Raw genomic sequence first — 12133 nt, forward strand, 5'->3', positions numbered from 1 at the left:
ATCTCCGTCGTAGTCGTCGTCGCCGTTGCACACACACACCCGTTCGTACTCGAGAGCTGTTTATTATTACTTTGCTTTTGCCTTTTGCTTCGATATTTTTTTGTGTTCTGTAACAGCAACATCATCATCGTCGTCGCTCGGTATCGTCGAGTCTCTATTTTCTGCAGACGTGTTTGGTTTCTGTTAACCATCTGTGATATTTAATGGTCATTACTATTGGATTAAAAAGTGTATTAGAGATTAAAAGTTTTGTTTTTGTGTAATTCTCACACATTTCAATCGATTTTCCGCTACAACGTTCACCTTACCGGGTGCGGTTCCCGGCAAAAATAACTCGTTAAGATTTTCTTGTGAATCGTCAAAGAAGAAAAAAAAATCGTAGAAATAGAAAATCAATAATTCCGTGCCTTTGCAACGAAGCAGTTGTTCGAACAGCAATAAAAAAAAGTAATTAAGCAAGTGTTAAAAAAAATCGATTAAGCAATGTTAGCAGTTAGTCAATCGCATCAAAGGAACCTCGACGACGAAGAGGATCTCCTGAAAAAATTGGATCAGTCCACAGTTGCTCGTCGTCCGAACGATCACTTCCTCGAATCGGTAAGTATTTAAAATGACTCAAGTGACATGTGTTTCCACTAAAAAAAAAGTGAATTAAAGTTTAAAAATATCGATGTCATCATGAATAGAAGAAGAAGTAGAGTAACTTCATGCTTTCTCAATTAATTTGATTCATACTTTCACGCGAGTGTTCAACTTGACGAGCTAGATACACCGGTAATTCAACCTTGCCTATGTGCGATGATACTCGTACCATAATTACTCACAATTGGCTCGAAACCATGACCAATTCACCTTCGTTCGCGCTACTACTCATAGAAAGTTGCAAAAAATACTAATCGAATGACGTAATTCTACCGCAGTCCTTTTATTTTTGTTATTTAGAATATCTTCGAGACGTACATATTTTATTTCATTACGTTGTACTTTAATGCGTATCTCGTACAGACATAGCCATAGACATGTACTCTACGGATTGAAAAGTGTTCAAATTAATCCCTTAAGGTATTAAATTAATCCCTCTATTTTGTTAAAGGGATTAATTTAATACCTTAAGGGATTAAAATAACCAATAAAGGGATTAATTTAACCTCCTTACCAACAACTTCGTCCAAAAATTTCTTATATTATGGGGTTAATTTAACTCCTTGAGAGATTAAATTAATCCCTTTTGAAAAAATTTTTTGTGGAAGGGGTTAATTTAACGCTCAAGGAGATTAATTTAACCCCTTTTTAAAAAAATTATTTAAATTAAGCTATTAAGGGATTAATTTAACCTCTTAAGCCTTAAGATGTTTAAGACTTAAGAGGTTAAATTAATCCCTTAAGAGGTCAATTTAATCCCTTGAGTAAATAATTTAACCCCTTAAGAGGTTAAATTAATCCCTTCAAGATGTTAATTTAACTCCCTGAGTGATTAAATTAATCCCTTTTGATGGTTCCCGCTTTTTTGGAAGGGATTAATTTAATCGCTCAAGGAGTTAAGTTAACCATTTGAAGGGATTATTTTAACCTTTTAAGGGAGTAATTTAATACCTTAAGGGATTTATTTTACCTCCTTGAGGGATTAATTTAACCTCCTTTGGAGTTGGTTACCAACAGCTCCAAAAAATAATCACTTTAAGGGGTTAATTTAATCCCTTAAGAGGTAAAATTGTTCCCTTGAAGTGGTTATTTTAACCCCTTGAGGGCTTAATTAATCCCGCGAAATCTATTACTTTTTTTTAATGGGATTAATTTGGTCAAGGGGTTAAATTAACCACTTTAAGAAATTAATTTAACCTCTCAAGGGATTTAGAAAAAATAACCCCTTAAGAGATTAATTTATTGGGGCTCTAAAAGAGGTTAAATTAATCTCTTAAAAGGGATAAATTTGAACACTTTTCAATCCGTAGGGTATGTACTGTACAGCCATACCCATACTCAAACAATTGGAATGTACAAGAGATTGAAATCAGAAAGAAGAAAAGTGCATTGCTGGCGCCTCTTTTCAAAATTTTCGTTCATAAACTTTCAAGTCAAACGAAAATTTCGATCAAGGTTAAGCGATATTTTTCACACCTCAGTTCTCAATCAAGTACATTCCAAATTCAATTACACAATGTTTACTCAACATCGCGCACGCTGCAAAAAAAAATCATCATTAAACACAAATTATTATTTAATTTCAATGGAAATCATCGACTGAATGCGCATTGAATGTTTCAATTGAATTGTAAATAAAATGTCGTTTCTGTCTCTTTTGCAGGGTCCCATCATCTACGATGAGTACGACGAGGGAGCAAAGTGCGAAAACTGTAAAGAGGATTGTCCCGGTTACCAATCGCATGAATGGAGGTAAGTTCATGCCGCTAACAACTCTGATTGATAAGAACGCTCTTGATATGTGTCAAATTCCGCTTTTTTTTTGTATAAACAGTGAAGAGTGATGAATGTTGTTGATGATGATGATGTCATTTTTTTACGGCGGCGCGATAAGAATATTTTATCGTAACGAATCTAGTGTGATAAAGACAAAGCTATTTATAAATTCTGAATGCGTAGTTGAACTAAAGTGCGGAAAATGTGACATTGAGAAGGCTTTTTGGAGATAAGGGTTTTGTATGTGTGTTTATGGAAAATTTCAAAAAATGTGTTGAGAAAGAACTTTTCAAACCCCCTTCGATGGTATGAATCACATATATAAGCCAATATACGCAATATTAAACAGAAGTAGAATTTTTTACTCATTTTTTTCCGATTACTTTAAAGAAGTTTGTATTTGTTACTTAAAAATTGATCAAAAATTAAAGAAATTTCCTTTGGATGTCATTTTGATGGTTCTTTAGCTTGAAAATTGAAAAAAATTAAAATACGTAAAAAAATTTTTTTTAAGTTTGAATTTGATCAAAAGTTTTTGAAAATGCCTTTGGATGGGTCTTAAGCTGCAAAATTGAAAAAAATTAAAATACAAAAATTTTTTTTTTTATGTTTAACCTTTAGTTAGTAAACTGCTTGAAATTTTGCGATAAAATATAAGCAAAAAAATTCATTGATAATTTCTTCAACAGTTACTTACAAGTCAATTATTATAAATAAATACGATAAGGTTCTGTTTATAATTACATAAAAAAATGTTCATACATTATAATAAATTATACACAAATTTTTGTTTTTTAAGTAACATAACATACATTAGACGGAATATTAGACTTAATGCATGCGATTTGTTTGAAATTTATTAGAGCGCATTTTGATTTTTCTTGTATTTTTAATTAAAGTTTTTTTTTCAATTTTTTTATATTTAATTTACATACAAAAAACTAGTTTTTAGAATCTAAAAAAATTTTCTCAACTTTGATTTTTTTAAAATATATCAATTACGGAGCAGGACTTGCAAAATATTTTCTCCTTCATCAGTATCAGTCGCGATAAAATGTCAAATCCGTCAGAGGTAAAAATTAAAACAACGTTTCTCCATGATGGAATATTTATCGCAATATGCAAAGATGAAAAGACTACTATTACAAGTAAGACTACCTACTATTAAAATTTTAGTTTTAGTGAGTTAATACTTGGCTAGTTAATAGTTGGCAGCTACGGTTAAACATAATGCATAAGGACGATGTTAAACAATCCATTATAAACTACTTTGACAGAAGCAAGACGAGGATAAATGAAGGACAAGTTTTAAAAACTGAAGTAAGAGACTATGAGACAATGGCTTATGTTAAAGGAAACATCGTGTGCTTGAATTAACTCTTTGGGTCTCTTTGGATGCAACTACGCCATTCTTTATCATATTTGATGTTGACTTTATGTTATATTTATAAATGCCTCTGCCTCATGAAGATTAAAATGAAGGACAAACCTTTAATAGGAAGCTTTTTAAAGAAGGATAAAGATTTGCTCGTCTCTTTCGGTTTTTTAAATTTCCCTTCCCTATTCTATGTTTTCCAAATTTCTTTTAAATAATAGCAGCATATTCTCTAAAAAAGGTTCAAATTAACCAAAACTTATAAAAAAAGTTTTAAAATTTAAAAACTTACCTTTTCAAACGCCATTAAAGAGTAACAGACAGACATCCATCTCCCATCCAAAAAAATTTCCCATGGTAACGCATTACATTTTTTTCATACACCCATTCCGCGTATATAAAATTAAAACAGCTGTTTAAATAATAACAACAACACTCGTAGTTCCGTGCGACGATTTCGACGAATTTTCGCACCGTAGTTGACCACATTCAAAATTTGGACTCCATTCATAAAAGGTCCGTGTGGCGCGCGCGATGAAACATTTATTTATTATTGGCAAAATACTTTGAGTGTGAGATTAATTCCAAAATAAACGGTCATCAGTTTGATACACATCGCGGTCAGTGGCTTTCCTCCTTCACAAAAAAAAAAAATAAAAAAAAGTGAAAATTAATCATTGTTTGAATCAATTCCAAAAAAAAATTTTTTTTCATTTCCCTTAACAGATAAAAAAAATCATATAAAAAACACACACAAAAAATATGTATTTTTAATGATAATAATTACACAGGTGTGTTGGTTCATGATGAGACATTGCTTAGTTTCTGTATAATTTTTCAGTGAATCAGACGTTAAATCAGTCGTCGTCGCCGTTCAAACAATTGCAGATGTAATATAAATGTGTAACAAGTGAGACAAAAATTTCAATGTTCAGTCGTTTTTCTGCATTTAAGGCAGTTTAAGTTGTGCAAACACGTGTTAGAGTTTAAAAGCGATACAAGTGATAAAAAAAATTATTTTCTGGAAACGTTGATGAAAAATTTTAAAAATAAAAAATTAATTGCCACTAAAAAACTGTCACTAATTCGGGAACCATCAACTTTTGTTTTTTAATGTATTTCAAAATTTAATGGCCCTTTTACTGTGCAATGTGACGACTGAAAATACAACAATTGACACATTTTCAAACAACTGTTAACGATTTTCTCGAATCGCGAGTTTTTTCGGAACATTTGACAGTTAGGTACTTGCCGGTCTTGTATAAACAAAAGACTCCTGAAAAGTAGAACAAATCAAGTCAATCTGCCACATTTTTCACAGTAACTAAAAATAAAGAGAAAAGAAATAATAGAAACAGATTTTCATACAGTAGTGAAGAAATTTTAATTGCAAACAAAAAAAAATCTAAAAAAATGTAATGTTTAATTTTAAACAAAATAACAAGAAAAATTTGATAAAAAATCTGGATTTTTTACTTTGTGACGCAGGTTCGCGGTAAAACTGCTTGAGAAATTTTTGTTCAGTGTTAATGTATTTTTTACATATTTTTTAACAAGAAAAAAATTCCTGATCAGTCAAAGATTCGTACTTGATCGTTTCTCATCTCACTAATTAATTCTGCCACTTAATTGAAGGAGAATTTTCTCATAGTTGAGCGAATTTTCAATCGAACGTGCGAAAATAATCACCCCGAAGGTCCGAACGTTGTCAGTATTAGACCAATTTTTAATGTCGAGGCCAGAAAATTATTACAAGTGACACGAGTTTATGAATGAAAAATTATATTTGAAAATAATAATAATAAAAAAAATTCTTATAAAGAAATGAGTGGCAATTTATTTTAGACATTAAAAAGTTTATAATTTAATTTGGAAGGAATTCAAGAAATATTCTGAACGAACGTCATAGTTGTTGTTTGTGGACGTTTTCTTGTTAAAAAATATTATTTATATATTTAAAATGTGTGCTCCATACGCAAACACATTTGTTATTTTATTTTGATTTATTTTTATTTTTGCTGGAAATGACAAATATTTGAAGAGTCATTAAACGTTTTGTGCGATTTTTTGTGGCACTTTGTATCGTTTGATTTTAATTTTTTTTTATTGATCAATTTGGCAAATTACGATTTGAGATAAGATAAATTTTCTTTGATAATCTAATGTTTGGTAATTAATGTAGATTTTGCAAATTAAAATCTCGAATTAGAGATTAAAAATCTTAATCTGACAAATTTTGATAAGAAGCTTTGAGTTTTAAATTTTAAATAATTTTTATTGATTTTGAAGATTTTGAATCTGTTAGATTTATATTCAGATTTTAAAAATTATGAAAAATTGCATGAAAAATAAAACAATTTTCGTTTCATCTTTTGCAAAGATTGAAAAAATCAATTCTGAATTCAAATTTCAAAGTTAAAAATTTTTTATAAAAAAACTTTGGAATTATCCTTTTAAATTTTCAAAATTCTTGTAGAAAAATTTGCAAAAAAAAAAAATTAAAATTTGATATCTTTCCTTCTAATTATTCAAAAGGTCCATAAAATCGAAAATTTTTCACTCAGATACTGAAGCTAAATTTTCCCGCCATTTTTTGAAAAGCCAATTAAAAATTTATTTTTGAATAATTCCGTAAAAAAATAAATTTTCTTTAAGTTTTTTAATAATTTTTTGCAAATTAAGTTTTTTTTATATGACTTAATTTAATTTTTCTTAAGCTAAAAATAAAAGATAAATATTAAATAAATAAATATTAAGAAAAATAAAATTCATAAAATTTAAAAAAATAAAAATATTTAAAAAAAAATTAAAAGTTACATAAATTAAAAAAAATAAAATAAATAATTATTAAAAATTATAAATTAATTAAAAAAAAATTAAAAGTTTAAAAAAATTTTTAAAATAAAAAAATACAGAAAAAATAAAATTAAGAAAAAAAAAATTTAAAATTTTTAAAAATGAAAAATAGAATAAAAAAAATTAGAAAACTAATATTTTAAAAATTTAAAAATAAATTAAGAGTTTAGAAAATAAAAAAAAATTACATAATTATTTAATTTAATGAAATTTAATAAATTTAAATAAAATTTAAAAAAATAAATATAATAATCTTTTAATTATTTTTATTTTTTAAAATTTTATTTTTTTTAATTTTAAAAATATTGGTTTTCTTAATTTTTTCAATTTTTGTAACTTTTAAAATTTTATTTTTCTTTAATTAAATATTTTTTTAATTGAGAAATTAAGAAAAATAAAATTTTATAGTTTAAAAAAAATAAGAAAACCAATATTTTAAAACTTAAAAAATAAATTAAAAAAAAATAAAATAAAATTAAATTAAAAAAATTTGGCTTTTAGAGAAAAGCCCTTCAAATCATTTGAAGTCCATTAACCTTTTCCCAAAAAAAAAACTTCAAATCGACATTTAATAATTTTTCAAATGTTAACCTTATTTCAACAAAAGTTCAAAACCTCTACATTCGCGTGTCAAAATCACCGGCTTAAATTCAACAAAAAAAAAAAAATTAAAAAATTTGTTACAATTTACGGCAACACCAACAACAAACGACAACAATCACATTACTTTATTACACATTATTTGCTTAATCATCTACTTTTTTGTGTGGTTAGCAGACTGTTCGATTCCAATGTGTGTCAACGGAAAATACTAACGTTTCACTATTTGTGTACATATGTGCGACTGTTTCACAACAAACAATTTCAAGTGCTATTATCTATAATGAGACTTCACTGCCATGTTTAAACCGAAACATAAACAGTACCGAATATGGTCTCTAGTCGTTCGTGTCGCGTCTTTGGTCTGAAACCAAACGTTCCCTTATAATTAGATTTCTCGACTTGTCACACGAAGCAACAAGTGCATCACGGCAAGATCAATGCTGGGCACGTATTTGCTCTAAAATTCAGTTCAAATGAGATTTTGTCGCAGAAACAAGTGAAAATGTAGTTCTCGAGCATCAATCATCGAAAAAATGCCGGTAATAATTAATAATAATAACAAATTAGCGATGCAATTATTTTTTTCGCAACTACGATGGACAGTTTTTGAATTTTTTCGAAACTGATCGATTGTTGTCGTTCCGCAAATCCACCCCGCCTAATGAATTAATGAAACAACGAAACATCACACAGTGCAAAATTTTATTTTTATTGCCTCGTACACTCCATAAAAAATTATTGCAATAATTTCATTATTAGTTGCAGCGGAAAAAGTGCAATAAAAACGTTAAAATCGCTCGAGTTAAGACAAAAAAAAATTTTTTTTTTTATTTTTTTTCGTGTGTTTTTGTCTCTCTTTCTCTTAGAATGCGCAGTCCAGAGTTTCGTCACACACAAAAAAAAAATAAGAGAGCGCGCTTAATATTTTTTTATCACTTGTATCATTCATATCAGAACTATTAACGAAACAGGAAACAAGGTGTCGTGCCACAAAAAAAAAAAAAACAAATAAAATTAAATTAAATTAGAGACAAAATAAATAAGTGACAATTGAAAAAGAGAAGAAAAAACAAATCTATGCTCGATTTGCAACGACACACTCAGTGTCCCATATGGGAAAATGCAGCAGCGAAGAATTTAGAAAAAAGTGCGGATGAATCGAGAGTCAGTGAGCAAGAAGAGACTGCGGAAGATCTTCGCGGATGGCCCGGACTTGAATACGCATGTTTGAAAATCGTCGAAACGTACTGCAAAATATTCAACCAGGAAGAAATTTATGATCTCATTGTTAGGTATGGATTTTTAATGTCATGCTAAGAATTTTTTTTGCTTCATTGTTTGCGTTGCGTTGATTGCGAGGAAATTATTTATGCTTTTGAAATAGGTGAATTAATGGGCGATTGTTTGTGTGAAGTTTTGATATGAATTTAACATTTTTTGTTGGAATTTGTGTTAATGAAGATAAGTTAATTAAGTGATAATTTTTCAAAAAAAAAAAAAAAAATAAAAAATAATTATAAAAATTAAAAATTTTTGAACCCCTAAAATTATCTAAAACTTTTTATATATATTTTTTTAAATATAATTTTAATATTCCTTTTTAATTAAATTTTTATTCAATTTTTATTTAAAAATTTTAATTTTAATTTTTATAAATAAAAATGAACTTTGACATGTTTTGTTAAAAATGTTGTCAGTTTCTAAATTGTGTATCATGCTTTGATAAATTTATGACAATTTAAATTTTTTTTAATAATATTGTAGCCCTAAATTTTGATGATAAATTTAAAAAATAATAAAATTTAAAAAAAAAATTTTTAAAAAAATAAAAATAAATTAGTTTTTAAAAAACAAAATAAAAAAAATTAAAAAAAAAATAATTTTTTCAGATCTCGAGATTCTGACAAGAAATTTCTACAAAATATTATTAAAATTAAAAAAATTAATTAAATTAAAAATAAAACGTCAAAAAATACCTTAAATAATTCTTTAAAATAATTTTATAGAAAAATTTAATAATTTTTTCATTCTTTTTACCATAAAAAAATATTTTACGAACATTAAAAAAAAAACATTTGAAAATCAATTAATTTTTAAAAAATAAAAAAAATACTTAAAATATTTATTTATCTTAATTTATCTAAAATCTTGAATAACAATCTGAAATATTTGGACTTAATAAGAAAATAATTATTTTTTTTATTTTTTCGACATTTTTTTTTTTTTGAAAATATTTTTAAAAAAATTAAAATTTTCAATTTGACTTTATGTAACTAACTATTAATTTTTAATTTATTTATTTTTATCTAAATTATTTAATTTTTAATATTGATTTTAATAAATCTTTTATTTAACATTTTTATTTAATTTAAATATTTCTTTACTTTAATTTATTTTAATATTTTTTTATTTAAATAAATATTTTTTTTTATTTTTAAAGCTTTTAATTTTTAAAAGAATAAATCAATTAAATTTTTATTTTTGACTTGAGTAAAAATTTAATTATTTTTTATCCTTTTTTTTTATTTTAATTTTATTTTTTAAGAAATTAATTTAAATAAAAAATTAAGAGAAATTTAACAAAAAAATAAAATAAAACGTTGAGGTAACTTACCTCGTAAAATGTTAAACAAACAGTTCATTGTCAATAATCTCTTGGTAACAAAATTTTCCATTTCCTTCTATAAAAAAAATCCTCGACATATGACGTCACACTTTTCACAAACAATCCCATAACAATGACCCATAATATCCATAAAAATTGATGATCTTGTTCAAACCTTGAACTTTATTGACTCGGACTCCCCTAAATGAGGAAAATACCTTTTCTACAAAGTTGTCGCTCTCGTTTTAATAAACATCATAATAAAATTTTTGCAATAAACTCGACGAATACATTTCATTAGCAAGGTACCATTATCCTTTTTTTATGACCTACCATATATGTGAACTCACGACACGAGCCTATTATTAGACGTTTGTTACCTCCTTTGCTCACTTTTACACCGTAAATCGTCTAATAAGCACCTATTTGACAAACAACAACTATTACATTTTATTTTCTCCGTGAAAAAAGCAAAGAGGAAAAAATATTATCGCGTAAGGTATTGACAGGCAAACAATAGGAGGGCAGCGAAAAAGGTAGAAGCGGAACGTTTGGCATTTAAAAACAATTTGTTTCAACGTGAAAAATGAAGAAAATGTGGAAGAAGAAGGGGAAATGAGCGAACGATGACGTGATTCTTCGTGCATTTTCTTACATTGTTGCTAAAAGCGCGCGCGGTTTATAAATCACCTCATCAGCTGGTTGCTGTCCATATTATTACCTCATTATTTATTTTATGAGGTTTGTGTGATAAAAATAAGATTATTATTATTGGTCGAGTTGGGTGTCTTGTCTTTTGATCGGAGTGTTAGGGTGACTTTTTTCTTTAAAAAAATAAATAAATTTTTATTTAATAAATTTAGAGGAAGATTTTCTCTATATTTTTTTTTTACTTTTTTTAGAACATTTTCTTTCTAAAAAAAAAGAATATAATTTTTTTAATAATTTGGAGGAAAATTTTCCTAAAAAAATATTATTCTTCGACATTTTGAAACAAAAATTATATTTTTTAAATAATAAAAAAAAATTAGTAAAATAAAATAAATTTAATTTTTTTTTTCATAAAAGCCAGATAAAAGCTTAATTTGTTTGTTAAATAGCAAATATAAATTTTTCTTTCTTAAATTTTTTAATTTTATTTTTTTTTTTTTAATTAAAAAATTTATTTAAATCAATTCAATTAAATTTTTAATTCAATTTATTTAAATTTTTTTGAGAGACTTCGACTTTTAATTTTTTTGAAAATTTAGCATTTTTTATTGCAAATTTTAATTTTTGAAAAAAAAAATTAAAAACCAATTTTAAATTAAATTTCTATTTTTAAATTTTAAATATTACTCAAATTTTAATTAAAACTAAATAAAAGCTCTTCGAAAAAAATCATAAAAAAATTATAAAATTTTTTAATTGTCCTCAATTCAACATAAAATTTTTGTTAAGATTTTAATTTTAAAATTTTTGGTCTAAATTTCAGCTTAATAAATTAATATTATCGTAATTTAGACAAAAAAAAAATAATAAAAAAAATAAAATTTATTTTAAAATTTTAGAATTTTATCGAAAAACTCTTATGAAAATACTCGTAAAATATTTTTTTATAGTCAAAGGAATGAAAATTTTTTTTAATTTTTTTGGTAATATTTTATTTAAATTTTAAGGTAACTTTTTACGTTTTATTTTTAATTTTAACTAAATTAAATTATTTTTTTTAATTTTAATTTAATTAAATTTCAATTTTTTGATGTTAATTAAATTAAATTTTATTTTTTTTATTTTATTTAAATCGATTTTTTATTAAATTAGATTTTAATTTAAATATAAGAAAAAAATATTTTTAAAACTAAAAAAAAAAATTTAATTAAAATTAAAAATAAAACTTCAAAAAATTACCTTAAAAATATAATTTTTTCAAAAATATTTAAATTTTTCATACCTTCGACCATCGAAAATTTTCTTACGAGCAATTTCATAAAAAAATTTTGATAAAATTCTCGAAAATTTCTCCCTAGCCGATGAAACAATGACACACCTTTGGAAATATTGCATAATAATACATTTCAATCGACACACTATCCTCCTCTCTTGTGTTGGTCATTTTGTATTTGTGTCACTACAGACACGCCGATGATGTCCTTTTTTTGCGTTTCCAACCTATTTACCTTCGACATTCCTTTAATAGAGTGTTACTAAGCTCGTGCCGTGTTGCTCGCAAAAAGAGGATTGGCACGTTGCTCACATTGTTGCTCCTCTTCGTGTTCGTTGTCGTCGTCGTCGTT

At 25.9% G+C, this 12133-nt stretch overlaps 1 protein-coding gene across 2 annotated transcripts in view; it reads left to right on the top strand.

Annotated features, from left to right (window-relative positions):
• The first annotated feature begins 128 nt into the window (after window positions 1-128).
• LOC134830055 (four and a half LIM domains protein 2) overlaps window positions 129-12133 on the top strand; it is a 45257-nt gene continuing 33252 nt past the window's right edge. Inside the window, exons 1-2 of one of the 2 annotated variants that reach the window (XM_063843412.1) lie at window positions 129-597; window positions 2306-2394. In XM_063843412.1, the coding sequence (XP_063699482.1) occupies window positions 484-597; window positions 2306-2394 (203 nt within the window). In that variant the 5' untranslated portion in view covers window positions 129-483. Of the gene's footprint in view, window positions 598-2305; window positions 2395-8290; window positions 8545-12133 lie in introns of those variants that run through there. The other variant, XM_063843410.1, reaches the window with a different exon arrangement.

This window comes from Culicoides brevitarsis, chromosome 2 (genome assembly GCF_036172545.1).
Source record: "Culicoides brevitarsis isolate CSIRO-B50_1 chromosome 2, AGI_CSIRO_Cbre_v1, whole genome shotgun sequence".
Taxonomy (NCBI): Eukaryota; Metazoa; Arthropoda; class Insecta; order Diptera; family Ceratopogonidae; genus Culicoides; species Culicoides brevitarsis.